This window comes from Cyclopterus lumpus, chromosome 23 (assembly GCF_009769545.1).
Source record: "Cyclopterus lumpus isolate fCycLum1 chromosome 23, fCycLum1.pri, whole genome shotgun sequence".
NCBI lineage: Eukaryota > Metazoa > Chordata > Actinopteri > Perciformes > Cyclopteridae > Cyclopterus > Cyclopterus lumpus.
Window position 1 is genome coordinate 3,448,196 of NC_046988.1, and position 12,814 is coordinate 3,461,009.

At 46.5% G+C, this 12,814-nt stretch overlaps 2 protein-coding genes across 2 annotated transcripts; one reads left to right on the top strand and one right to left on the bottom strand.

Moving 5' to 3' along the window:
- Nucleotides 1–78: 78 nt before the first annotated feature.
- Nucleotides 79–3,545, top strand: apex1 (APEX nuclease (multifunctional DNA repair enzyme) 1). Its single transcript, XM_034526762.1, has 5 exons — nt 79–190; nt 1,191–1,322; nt 1,483–1,646; nt 1,741–1,933; nt 2,637–3,545. Exons 2-5 carry the CDS (start codon nt 1,256–1,258, stop codon nt 3,149–3,151), a joined length of 939 nt encoding a protein of 312 aa, XP_034382653.1. The 5' UTR covers nt 79–190; nt 1,191–1,255; the 3' UTR covers nt 3,152–3,545.
- A 67-nt stretch (nt 3,546–3,612) lies between these two features.
- Nucleotides 3,613–9,407, bottom strand: LOC117726365 (zinc finger protein 420-like). Its single transcript, XM_034526601.1, has 9 exons — nt 9,104–9,407; nt 8,214–8,416; nt 8,021–8,119; nt 7,764–7,859; nt 7,546–7,656; nt 6,899–7,022; nt 5,688–6,801; nt 5,500–5,552; nt 3,613–5,090 (listed from the first exon to the last, which is right to left on the bottom strand). Exons 1-9 carry the CDS (start codon nt 9,135–9,137, stop codon nt 3,823–3,825), a joined length of 3,102 nt encoding a protein of 1,033 aa, XP_034382492.1. The 5' UTR covers nt 9,138–9,407; the 3' UTR covers nt 3,613–3,822.
- Between the last annotated feature and the right edge of the window lie 3,407 nt (nt 9,408–12,814).

The following is a 12,814-nucleotide window of genomic DNA, read 5'->3' on the forward strand; positions in this document are numbered from 1 at the left end:
TGTTCTAATGTAAAAAGACGCAATATACACGTGTTGTTATTTGTCATTTCTATAAGGCATATGTACGGGCACTCAGTAAGTGTATCAAGCACGTGGTGAGACATCTTTGCAGTGCATTGTGAGTTTGCTTTGGGGGGGAGTGACAGAAGAAGTACTTGCCTCGTCTTTGCATCCTGTTGTGGAAGTGCAAGTAAGATTGTTTACATCTCCTTTTCCTGAAACGTGTTGTTGGTTGAAATGAAAACACATGCATTGGTTTGCCGCATTTGCATCTGTATATTAATCAAATAAGATGTATAATGAGCTAATTAAGCTAGCTGGCTGGTTCCCCTCCATTCAGTCTCGGTGCAGGCCGTCTGCTGCCGTTCTCTTTGTCACGGAGGACGAGCTAGCGTTAGCATAGCTGGCCACGGGACCGGCTGCTAACGCGTAAAAACAACGTGGATCTTTTTGTTTGATAGTTTTACGTCTTCATCGTGCATATTGTTAATGTTGCATCTCGTGGGCTAGAAATTCATTCATATTTTGCATTTAATGGTTTTTCCACAGCGACGACTTTCATCAAAATAAACGTCCCGCTTGCTTCCACTTTGTCAGAGGATTGACGTGCCTATAAATCTAAATATTGAATGGAAAACATATTCGGGTTAAAACCGAGTGATTTTGGATTATGACGACACTAATCGTAGTTTGCCATCCAAAATTCGCACTTTTTCAGTCTTTGTATCATTGTTAATGTTTGGAGGTTAATAAAGTGCAGTACATAAATGACAAATGTATGTTCGAGGTAATTTAGGATTAGCCTCTGTTACAAAATTGGTCCAACCGAGACCACTATGAATTATTTAACTTCAAACATGTTCTGCAATATGAGATTTTACAACAATTCCAAATTGAGTCATCACCAAGTAGAAACAGTAGCAACATCAGTTCTCTACCTTTTGAGGTTCTCGACGTAAAACCTCAAATATGTTGAATTGAAATAGCCCATCACAATAATTCCCAATACCCAAAGTTACGTCTTCAAATATTTTTTTGTTATCTGACCAGCACAACAGTAAAAATATGCAAATGATTTTGCATTAATGGCACAGTGGGAAAAAACAACTTAAAACTCTTGCATAATGCTGATAACAGTTTCAGAAAAAGGCATCACATAAATTGCTCCTGTTGTTTCCCCCCTCTCCTAGCGGCGTGTGTGCTGTTGCGTGCTGTGTGTCTGCGAGCTGTGTTTGCAGTCAGAGCGAGTTCAAGTATGAAGAGAGGCAAGAAGGCAGAAGAGGAGGTGGCGGCCGCGGACGGGGAGAATGACGCAGGCTCCGGTACTATTCTACTGCACATCGAACACCTTTTGAATGCCTTTTCTAAGCTGGTGTGTGTGTGGGTGTGTGTGTGTGTGTGTGGGTGTGGGTGTGGGGGTGGGGGTGGGTGTATGAGAATGAGTCCTACCACTTTCATGACCCTGGGTCTTTCACCTCACAGGTTCGGCAAAGAAAACCAAGAAGGCTAAGGAACCAGAGGCCCCGATATTGTACGAGGACCCTCCAGACAAAATGACCAGCAAAGATGGCCGCGACGCCAACATGAAGATCACCTCCTGGAACGTGGATGGCCTGAGGGCCTGGGTGAAAAAGAACGGCCTGGATGTGCGTTTGCAGCGACCGAAGGAAACATGAATGATTGGCCCAGTCGCGTTTTGACAGCAGTTTTAACGGTGACCGCTTGTGTTCTTCCTCCCAGTGGGTGCGCGAGGAGGCTCCAGATGTTCTGTGCCTGCAGGAGACAAAGTGTGGAGAGAAATCCCTCCCCGCCGACATCACCTCGATGCCAGAGTACCCTCACAAGTACTGGGCCGCGTCAGATGAGAAGGAGGGTTACAGTGGTACGGCCATGCTGTGCAAGACTGAACCCATCAAAGTCACCTATGGCATTGGTGAGTGGTGTCTTCTACTGGGCTTCTAGAGCAGACCTCTATCATTGGTCTACGGAGTCCTGAACCTAAATTTTTGGCTGTAAATTAGGTTTATTTGCTCAAGTTGAGATTTTAGGGCATCATTTTGTTAAGCACGGCTTCAAATAGATTTACTTTTGAGTGTTTGGAAATTGCATCAAGACATTTAAGATTACACTAAGTACATCTACACATTTCAATATCTGTCATGTCGATTTTAAGACATTCTGGGAAATAAATGTACCGAATTGTTTCTTCGCTGGGGGCAGTAATGTCCTGCAGTCTCCACCGGTTGCTTGGCATCTGCTCCCATATTCAGCATAAAATAGCAAATCATCGCTTTTACACTTTGTTTTTTTGTATAAAGCGAACAAATGAGGAGCTGTAGATTTGACCTTTTTAAACAGAACCAAGCTACGCTGGAATCTTCCTGTTTTTATGCTAAGCTAACTGCCGCTGACCGTAGCTTAACATTTACTGTACAGATGACGAATGAGCATATTTCACAAAATGTCAGAAATATTGCTGTTGGATACATATTGGTGTACATTTCAAAGAGGAATGTAGAGTGACTTGGCCATGCTGAGTTTTTATTACCCGCCAATGTTTTTGTGAACACAAATGATTGAACCTTGAACCCTGGTGAAGACAACTCTTAACGGCTCCTTTCCTTCCAACGCTTCAGGCAAAGAAGAGCATGACAAGGAGGGCCGCGTCATCACCGCCGAGTTCCCCACCTTCTACCTGGTGACCGCCTACGTGCCGAACTCCGGCAGAGGCCTTGTGCGCCTAGATTACCGCAAAACCTGGGACGAGGACTTCCGGGCATACCTGAGCGAGCTGGACATGCAGAAGCCTCTGGTGCTGTGCGGCGACCTCAACGTCGCGCACCAGGAGATCGACCTGAAGAACCCCAAGGGGAACAAGAAAAACGCTGGCTTCACCCCGGAGGAGCGCGAGGGCATGGACCAGCTGCTGGAGGCCGGTTTCACCGACAGCTTCCGCGAGCTCTACCCAGAGCAGGCCAACGCCTACACCTTCTGGACCTACATGATGAACTCCCGCGGAAAGAACGTGGGCTGGAGGCTGGATTACTTCATACTGTCGTCCAGCCTGCTGCCGGGCTTGTGTGACAACAAGATCCGCAACAAGGCCCTGGGAAGCGACCACTGCCCCATCACTCTGCACATAGCCGTGTAGGTGACCGTCTGACCAGGGCTCCTGCTTAAACCGCCCTCACCGAGTTGGTAGCGTAACCTCAGCAGAAGCGTAGTTTGTCTTGTACTTTTAACTTTTTCAAATGAAACTTCCATTAAATGACAAGCCTGTTCATCCTCTTCATACAGTTGAAGTTTGTCAGTAAACCCATTGGTGTACGATGTCTAACGCGACTTTTCAACGATGACCGCAACTGGCTGTTCAGCAGTTGTTTGTACTACTGCTGCTCTGAGGGAAGCTGCCGTATGTGTGCTTGTGTCTCAGTTTAAACCCACTCTTGATAAGAAAATGTAATGTCTGTTTCAAGCCTCTTTTTCAAACGCAGCTTTCAGTTGTAAAACATGCCCACAATAAAAGACTGGATTTATGTACCTTCCTTTTGGTCATTATTTGAAGACTTACTCAAGATGATGAGCGGGGGAAAGAAATTGCATCACAATGCATCTGAAAAACAATGTGCTTTAATTGTGACAACCTTTGCAATCAAAATGCATTCAGTGTAACAAGACATTCAACATGAACCTCTTCTTCCTAGAGCAAGTTTTTATTCTAGAAGCAATTCACTTCAATTGCATCCAGTTGATTTAGTCCCAATCTAAACTCATCTATACTTTATTTCCAAAATATAAATCTCCAGAATAAGTTAGTCTTGACTATTTTATCTTCATGATGTGTGTCCGTTGATGCATTTTGAGATTATACGACTGCCTGAATCCCTTCCCGCATTCCACGCAGAGGTATGGTTTTTCCCCCGAATGCGTTCGCTGGTGTCTCTTCAGGCGGTTGGCACTGAGGAAGCTCTTTTCGCACTCGCTGCAGGAGTACGGCCGGACCCCCGTGTGGTAGCGCAGGTGGATGGTCAGGTAGCAGGACTGAGTGAACTTCTTGCCACAGTGGGGGCACTGGAAGGGCTTGTGGCCCGTATGGAAACGCTCGTGTTTCAGGAGCTCGGCGTGGGAGAAGAAGCCCTTCCCGCAGTCGGAGCAGAGATACGGCCGCTCGCCCGAATGAGTCAGCTCGTGGCGGATCAGGGTGGCCTTGTAGACGAAGCTCTTGTCGCACTGCGAGCAGCTGAAGACGTCTTCCCGGGTGTGGCAGCGCTCGTGCTTCTTCATGTTGCGTTCCCTCTTGAAGCTCTTGCCGCAGAAGGAACACATGAAAGGCATCTCTTCGGAGTGGATCTTCATGTGGCTCAGCAGACCCCCTTTGTAGAGGAATCCCTTGCCGCACTGGGTGCACGTGTGCGGCCGCTCCTTTTGGTGGATGCGCTGGTGCGCGGTGAGGGCCGCCCGGTAGGCGAAGCTCTTCCCGCAGTTGCACGAGTGCACTCTCTCTTCCTGGTGAGTCTGGAGGTGCCGGTTGAGGTAGCTGGCACAGCTGAAGCCCAGGTCACAGCGGGGGCACTTGTAAGGACGCCCCACCTTCTCAGCATCCTCGCCGTGGGTCTTCAGGTGTCTCACTAGTGCGGACTTCCAAGCGAATGCCCGGCCGCACTCTGAACACAGGTACTCGCCGTTCTCCATGTGGGTGCTCTTGTGCTCCCTCTGAGCCACCAGGGACTTGAAGAACTCCCCGCAGATCAGGCACTCGTACTTGCGCCCGGTTTTGTGCGTCTGCCTGTGCCTCTCCAGCGACTGTTTGAAGGAGAACCGCCGTCCGCACTGGGAACACAGAAAGGGCTGCTCGCCCGTGTGTATGCGCTGGTGAGCTTTTAGTAAGGACTGGAACTTGAAGCTCTTCTCACAGTCTGGGCAACTGAAGCGGCCCTCTTCATCCGTGAGAGGCTGAGAGGACGGCTCGTCATCCTCGGTCTCAACGGAGTGGATCTTGTCAATGTGCTGCTGGACCTGGGAGTCGTCTGAGTGGCGGAAGGAGCACTTAGGACAGGAAAAAGCAGCTGATGCAACATCAGCGACAGAACCTATTGGAAAAACAAACAAAGCAAGTGCTTATGTTGAACCAATAATTGTAACATTTTCTGTTCTCATTTTGGACTTTTATGTGGCATTAAGGGATATTCTGGAAATTAATTACCCAACAATTTGCCTATGAGTGTAATTAAATGCCAAACGATTGGGGATTAAAGATGTTAGGATTTTTCCTTGTAAAATAATTAGAATTCAAAATAACTGCATGACAAATACTCATTCAAGGTAAACTTTTGACTATCTTGATGCAAATGGTTAAATTACTGAGTGATCATTAGTAATTTGTTCTGCCCTGTAGTAGATTTGTTTCAGCAGCTTTGGTTATTTCTTCTGCGTCTTAACTGCTCTGATCTCTCGGATTCTGTAAAAAAAAAAAAAAAATTTCTAAAAATGAACACTCACTCTCTTCACCGTCCTTTGCAGAGATCATGGGCGACCCATAAGAGTGCTCTGCACTGTTCAAGTGAAAGGAGAAATCAACATGATAAGATACCACATTTGATTTGTATGTACTAAACTGTAATAGAAGCAGGATGACAGCGATTAAATAAACTATTTGTGAGAAGGGAATGAGGATGGAGGGGTTTTACCAATTGAAAGGCAAAGGCTTCAGCTCTAGAGGGTTGGCCTTGGTGATCTCCCTCCTTCGTTTAGTGGCCATGCACTTCTGTAAATTTATCACCTGGATCTTCATGGTCGGTGTGCGCTTGCGTCCGCTTGTGCGAACTTTCGCCGGGAAAACAACCTCTTTGTCATGTTCAGGGTCGGTGCATTCAGGCTCAGCGGTGGCACGCTCACTGCTCTGAACCTCTGTGTGCTCCGGATCTTGATCAACATTATCCTCCGCCTGCTGCTGGCTGTTGGGTTCAGCGGGCGCACCGGGAGCCTCGCTGACATTGTCATCGCCTTTGACCGCCTCTTGCCCATCCTCGTGGCTCGCTGTGGGCTTGTTTGCATTGCGATCATCAGTGTGAGATTTTAGGTGCCTTGCGAGCGCCAGTTCCCAGTTAAATTTCCTGTTGCACCGATGGCACGTGTAAACACCGTCTTCCATGTGCGAGTGCTTGTGCTCCGTGCGGGCGGACAAGGAGTGGAAGGTCTCCCTGCAGACGACGCAGTTGTACTTGCGTCCGGTTCTGTGAGTGTGTCTGTGCCTGTCGAGGGACTGCCTGAACGAGAAGCAGCGATCGCAATCGTTGCACCGGTGGGGCCGTTCCCCGGTGTGGATGACCCTGTGGGCGATTAGCGAGGAGGCAAACTTGAATTTCTTCTCGCAGTCCGGGCAGTCATGAGGTCCCGTGGAGACTTTTTCTTGGGAGGATGCCGAGTCGTCCTTGCTAACTTCTGGATGGATGATGTCTGCCGAGCCGCTCGCAGCTTTACCCTGCGTTGCCTCTTCCCCTGCTTCCCCCACTTCTTCTTCCATGGTGACCTCTTCAGGAAGCACTACCAGCGAATCGTCGGCATCGGGGCCGACGTCCGTTCCTTCGAAGCAGTTTTCTCCCATCACCACCTGGATGTCGGCGCTTGCGTCCAACTCCACCTCCGCGTAATCGGTCACTGCGATGATTTCGACTGCGACGTCATCGCAGAGGCCTTGCGGTGGATCCGATTGGTCTGATTGTTCATTAGATTTGGCCGCTCTGCTAGACGGGGCTGCGGAGAGGGAGGACAGGATGCTGTCGCCCATGCTGGAGGGTGGAACTGCAAAAAAAAAAAAAAAAGAGTCACGGGTGACACGTTATCGTCGTAGAGCTCCGTCAGAGAAATACAACGGCAGTTGATATGGGAAGGGACTTACCGTGCTGCTCTAAATGGCCGAGGCGTCTGTGGCGCTGGAGCAAAACATTCAGGTCAGTAGGCTCCGAGACTGAACGCACACAGTCCTCCAACACAGAGCATTCGGCTCCAAGCCAGGAAACTGTCTGCGGGATAGGCATGAAACATGAACACCAAAATTCAATATAATCTAAAAATCGCAACTTCAGAAAAAGGACACAAAGACATGAGATTTGCAGATTAAAAACCAGTAAAACGCATCACTGACCAATAATGTTCAGACATTTTGTGCAGTAAGGCCCCTCATTTAGTCTACACTCGCAGTTCAAGACAGTTCTAACAGCTGGAAGGTGTTCACTATGATAGAGCACAGAGCCACTATTGCTGAACTGTACATGGTATGTAATATTATCTAACATTACTGTGACACTACCAACAACGGCAGACTTGTAATGATCTTATGAAGATGAGATCATGACACATTCTGAAATACATTTTGTCACATCTTGTCTTCACTGACCTGCGCAGACTTCACTTTGTACATGGAACACTTCAGCCAGATTTCTCATTGGATCCACTATGACTTAGTATGGTAGTTTAAGTTGTTCTTTGATGATGAGATATTGTTAACCTTTCATAACAAAATGATGACAAAATGACACCTCTCACCTGCTCGAGGTCAGGAACTGGCAAAAGCTGAGCCAGCCGACAGAGGAACTCAGAAAACAGCATCTGCAAGTCGCTGTCATACTGAGGTCCATACTCTGCAGGGAAAACCTCCTTTGAAAGACACAAAGAGTACATTTTACTGCACCGCACATACACAACCAAAATCAGGTATCAGCATCCGCTTTTTTTTGTTTCACTAATAAGTGAAACTGACTTACCAAGAAAAAATCTTGTCTCTCTTCGGGATCTTTAAGCAGAGTCTGGATCAACTCAAGAAAGTTAACCACTACTTCCTCCTCTTGTGATTCTTTAATCTGCAATAAGGGCATAAAGATGACACATACTACAAAATATTGTGAGTTGTGTTAATACGCTTGTTGCCAAGCCAATAACAATATTAGTTTACAAAAAACACATACTGATCTAAGAAGCAGAAATGGTGAAAAACGTACTCATCTAGATTGGGCACACTTACATCGTTCAGGATTGGGTGTCGCAGTTTAATCTGATTCAAGATGGACAAGATGAAGTCAGTCTCCACGAGCTGTTCACTTCGGCACAACTCAAGAATATACTGATAAAAGGAGATATTGTTCACAATACAGTTGATATTTTCCGTCTATAATAAATATATGGCATAATAAGCAATAAATGCCACTGGTACCCACTCTGGCTCTTAATCCCAAATTAAGTTGCGCCCTGTGCTTGTACATTAGCAGCTCTGGGACCATATCCATCACCAAAGAGACAAACTCTGCCACTTTCCAGTAGTTCAAGACATCTTGTGTCCTCAGAACCTGCCACATGGAGGCTGCCATGAGCTGGAAAGGTGGGACCAGGAGGCGCAGCGAGGCCAGAGGTAAGGAGTCTCCTGAAGAATAGAAAAGGAGTCAGGCGGAGCGTCAACGCAGCTCACCTTTCTGTCGCATGTATTCAACTGTCTGATATGTTCTATGTCAACAAAAGGCAAAAGATGTGTCAAATTAATGATCAGACTGTACGATGATGAGTCAGACTGAGGATGTTATTTTCAGTTATTCCGGAGGACATTCTGGGATTAATTTTGGGCGAAATAAGTGGTTCGAAAGTACACAATAGAGTGATGTATATATTCACAACATAAAATCACCATGAATGGGAGGACAGCAAATAGCTATGTTGCTCCAAGTATGCGCTTTTGTTGATTAACTAACCCTTATAGGACCAGCGAGGTGGTTTGAATGCAACCTCACTAGAGTGCACGTTCAATAACCACAATGTTGCTCAAACACAGTGCCAGATTGACATATTCTGCGATGCCTAAAAAAACACGTCATGGTAACGTTTCAATCCTAATGTAAAGTGAATGGTTACTAAACTAAACTGCCTTAAACCACTGATAAAAGCCAACGTTCGCTTAACTATCAACCAACTTGTCCTGGGACAGGGATGTCGTATGTGTACAGATTGTAAAGCCCTCTGAGGCAAATTTGTAATTTGTGATATTGGGCTATACTAAATAAACTGAATTGAATTGAACACTTTCCCGTCGTTTGTCTCGGTTTTCCAGTGAACAAACCTTTGGAAACGGCCGTGAAGACACTTGAGTCCATCTTCTCACCGGTGTTTAGTAACGCTAGCTGAAGTTAGCTGCTGGGATCCAGCTAGCTAGCTAGCTACAAAGCCACAGTTGGCTAGTCTTGGTCGTAAGTGAATGACAAAGATGGGACTGAGGTAGGTTAGTTATCCAACTGGACTAACAAAACATATCCTCTAAATAAGATATAGTCTGCGATTAAACGTATAATACCAGTTGGGTTAGTTAATAAAACATGGTGGAGTCGATTTGTTGTCAGAGGCCTCTTCTTCTTCTTCATTTTCTACTTTACAGGTGCTATTGTTGTTGTTGTTACCGCCACCTGCTGGAGATTCTCCGCACTGCGCCCTCTCGTTCAACAGAACCAGGCAGGCGGGTTTAGCAGTTTCCAGTTTTCAATCTAAAATTAACTATCCATCTCCTGGCTTCAGCTTCACATGAAACAGTTTGTGAGAGTTGTATAATTTTTTCGTGACGCTGGATGTGATGTCTTAAATAAAATAAAACAAATAATACAACTCTGTGTCCCATGTCCAGGCCCGCGAGGCTCCGTGCAACCTGTGAGGTTTGTGGAGATGCACGCTGGGTCACACTGAGAAAACGTACTCTCTGACATGGGTCATGTTGACCCGGGGGACAACGAGAGGGTTGTGAGATGTACACTCGTACGTGGGTTGTTTTGACCCCAGGACAACGGGAGGGATATATATACACATACATATATAGCCTATGTATGTGTATATACAGATATGCAGGTCAGTTTGACCTTAGGACAACGGGAGCTGTGTTCGTCTCCTCGGTAGTAAGTCAGACACGTTCCCGGTGGGTGTTGGCCTCCGCCAGGGCTGCCCTTTATCACCGGTCCTGTTCGTGACCTTCATGGACAGGATATCTAGGCGCAGCCAGGGGGCGGAGAGGATCCGGTTCGGGAGTCTCGGGATCGCCTCTCTGCTGTTCGCGGATGATGTGGTCCTGTTTGCCTCCTCGGACCGTGACCTCCAGCATTCACTGGGGCGTTTTGCAGCCGAGTGCGAAGCGGCAGGGATGAGAGTTAGCACCTCCAAATCTGAGGCCATGGTGCTCTGCCGGAAACCGGCGGATTGCTCCCTCCAGGTGGGGGCAAACTGCCTACCCCAAGCGAAGGAGTTCCAGTATCTCGGGGTCTTGTTCACGAGTGAGGGTAAGGTGGAGCGGGAGATCGATAGGCGGATCGGTGCGGCTGCAGCAGTAAAACAGGCGCTGTACCGGTCCGTCTTGGTGAAGAGGGAGCTGAGCCGGAAGGCAAAGCTCTCCATTTACTGGTCGGTCTAAGTTCCAACCCTCACCTACCCTAACTCTGGGTCGTGACCGAAAGAACGAGATCTCGGATACAAGCGGCCGAAATGAGCTTCCTCCGTAGGGTGGCCGGGCTCAGCCTTAGAGATAGGGTAAGGAGCTCGGACATCAGGGGGGAGCTTGGAGTCGAGTCGCTGCTCCTTCGTGTCGAAAGGAGTCAGCTGAGGTGGTTCGGGCATCTAGTCAGGATGCCTCCTGGACGCCTCCCATTAGAGGTTTTCCGGGCACGTCCAACTGGTAGGAGGCCCCGGGGAAGACCGAGGACACGCTGGAGGGATTATATCTCCCGGCTGGCCTTGGAACGCCTCGGGATCCCCCAGAATGAGCTGGAAAGTGTTGCGGGTGAGAGGGAGGCCTGGGTCGGCCTGCTGAACCTGCTGCCACCGCGACCCGACCCCGGATAAGCGGGTGATAATGGATGGATGGATGGATGGATGGATGGACAACGGGAGGGTTAAAACACTGAGCCAGGAATGGCCTTCAGTTTTGGAAAAATGTAGTTGTTAAATATGAAATTAAGTTTTTACAGTGATACTAACATCTAAATAAAGACGTTTCCAATGTGTTAGTGCTGCTGCATGTTACTGTATTGGAATAATTCACGTTAGCATCCATTTCAAAGATGTAATTTAAAGTCACTTTTAAATGGCTGAAAAAATGTTTGGTTAAGTTGAGTTTCAAAGATACTTTTACCTCAGTTCAGATTTTTGAGTATACAATAAAGTTATAAAGGCTCTGAAATTTAAAAAAATGTGCAACACTTCCTTTTGGTAATTAACAAATTATTAAAATGTTAAAGAGTGTTTATTTCCCATTAAAAAGATTCAACAAATATGTTCTTTTGTATTTAATAGAAAATGTCATATAGAAGTCACAGTGTAGTATGTCTTAAAACAATTTATGGAAAAAGTCATAGTCTAGCACAGGGGTATTCAACTAAAATTCAGCGAGGTCCAGTTAGAGATGTCCTCATGCAAAGGTCCGCGACATCACAATAATGTCACATTTTAGCTCTATGATTTTGTGCCATATGTATTGAAGTAGCCAACAGTTGTGTTAACGTCTGTATGTCGTAAACCAATGACTGTCAAATAAAAGAAAGAAAGTTCAATTGAATTCAGTTTATTTTGTATAGCCCTATATCACAAATTACAAATTTGCCTCAGAGGGCTTTACAATCTGTACACATACGACATCCCTGACCTTTGACCTCACATCGGATCAGGAAAAACTCCCCAAAAATAACATTTGACAGGGAAAAAAGTGAAGAAACCTTCAGGAGAGCAACAGAGGAGGATCCCTCTCCCCGGATGGACAGATGCAATAGATGTCATGTGTACAGAATGAACAGAGTTACAGAGTTACATAAACACATTACATGAATATGACAATGTATGAATGGAACTCCAATCCATGAAACAGAAGGAGGTAGAGAGGAGGGGGGGCCACACCTCCAGGTCCAATGGACCCTATGAGATGTGAAGTCACAACGACTCTGGGGAGGAAGCAGAGTTAATAAGGTGCAATGGAGAGATGTAAATCCATCCATAAGGAGAGAGAGAAGAGGAGAGAGGAGCTCAGTGTATCCTAAAACATCCCCCAGCAGCCTATAAGCCTATAGCAGCATATCAAGGGGCTGGACCAGGGCAAACCTGATTCAGCCCTAACTATAAACATTATTAAAGAGGAAAGTCTTAAGTCTATTCTTAAATGAGATGACTGTGTCTGCCTCCTGGACTGAAAGTGGAAGCTGGTTCCATAAAAGAGGAGCTTGATAACTGAAGGCTCTGGCTCCCATCCTACTTTTTAGGACTCTAGGAACCACGAGTAGCCCCGCATTTAGTGAGCGCATTAAACTGGTAAAAGTCTGCTTCCGAATAATTCCAGACTCCAAATATATCTAAATATCTGATAAAAAAGAAAGGGGTTTTAGTAAAAAAGACTGTCTGTTCCAAATCTGCCATATGAATGTTCGCAAACCTCTTGCCCATGGCCGTGCTCTGTATTTGCAGGTAATACCTGTCATCAAACCCAAAGTCATTACGTATTAGACCCAGCAACTAGAGGCCATCTTTATCAAAAAAGTATGGCGTTGGGATAAAAAAAAGAGCCCCCTCACCAAAAGTGCTTGTTCAGCCTCTCCCAAGGAGTGCGTGAGTGAGAGGGTTAGGGTTATATGATTTACTCAGATCTCCCCACGTCGTCCACCGACTTCGCAGCTGAATAGAGACCTACGCCAGGGCACTGGCCGACGATTGTCACTTAGTATTCCCCTCGCCTTTACACTTCGACCCAGTAAAAGGAATCGAATATATTAAGTAGAACAGCTTTGGTCAGTTTGAATTAGAGTTTGTTTAG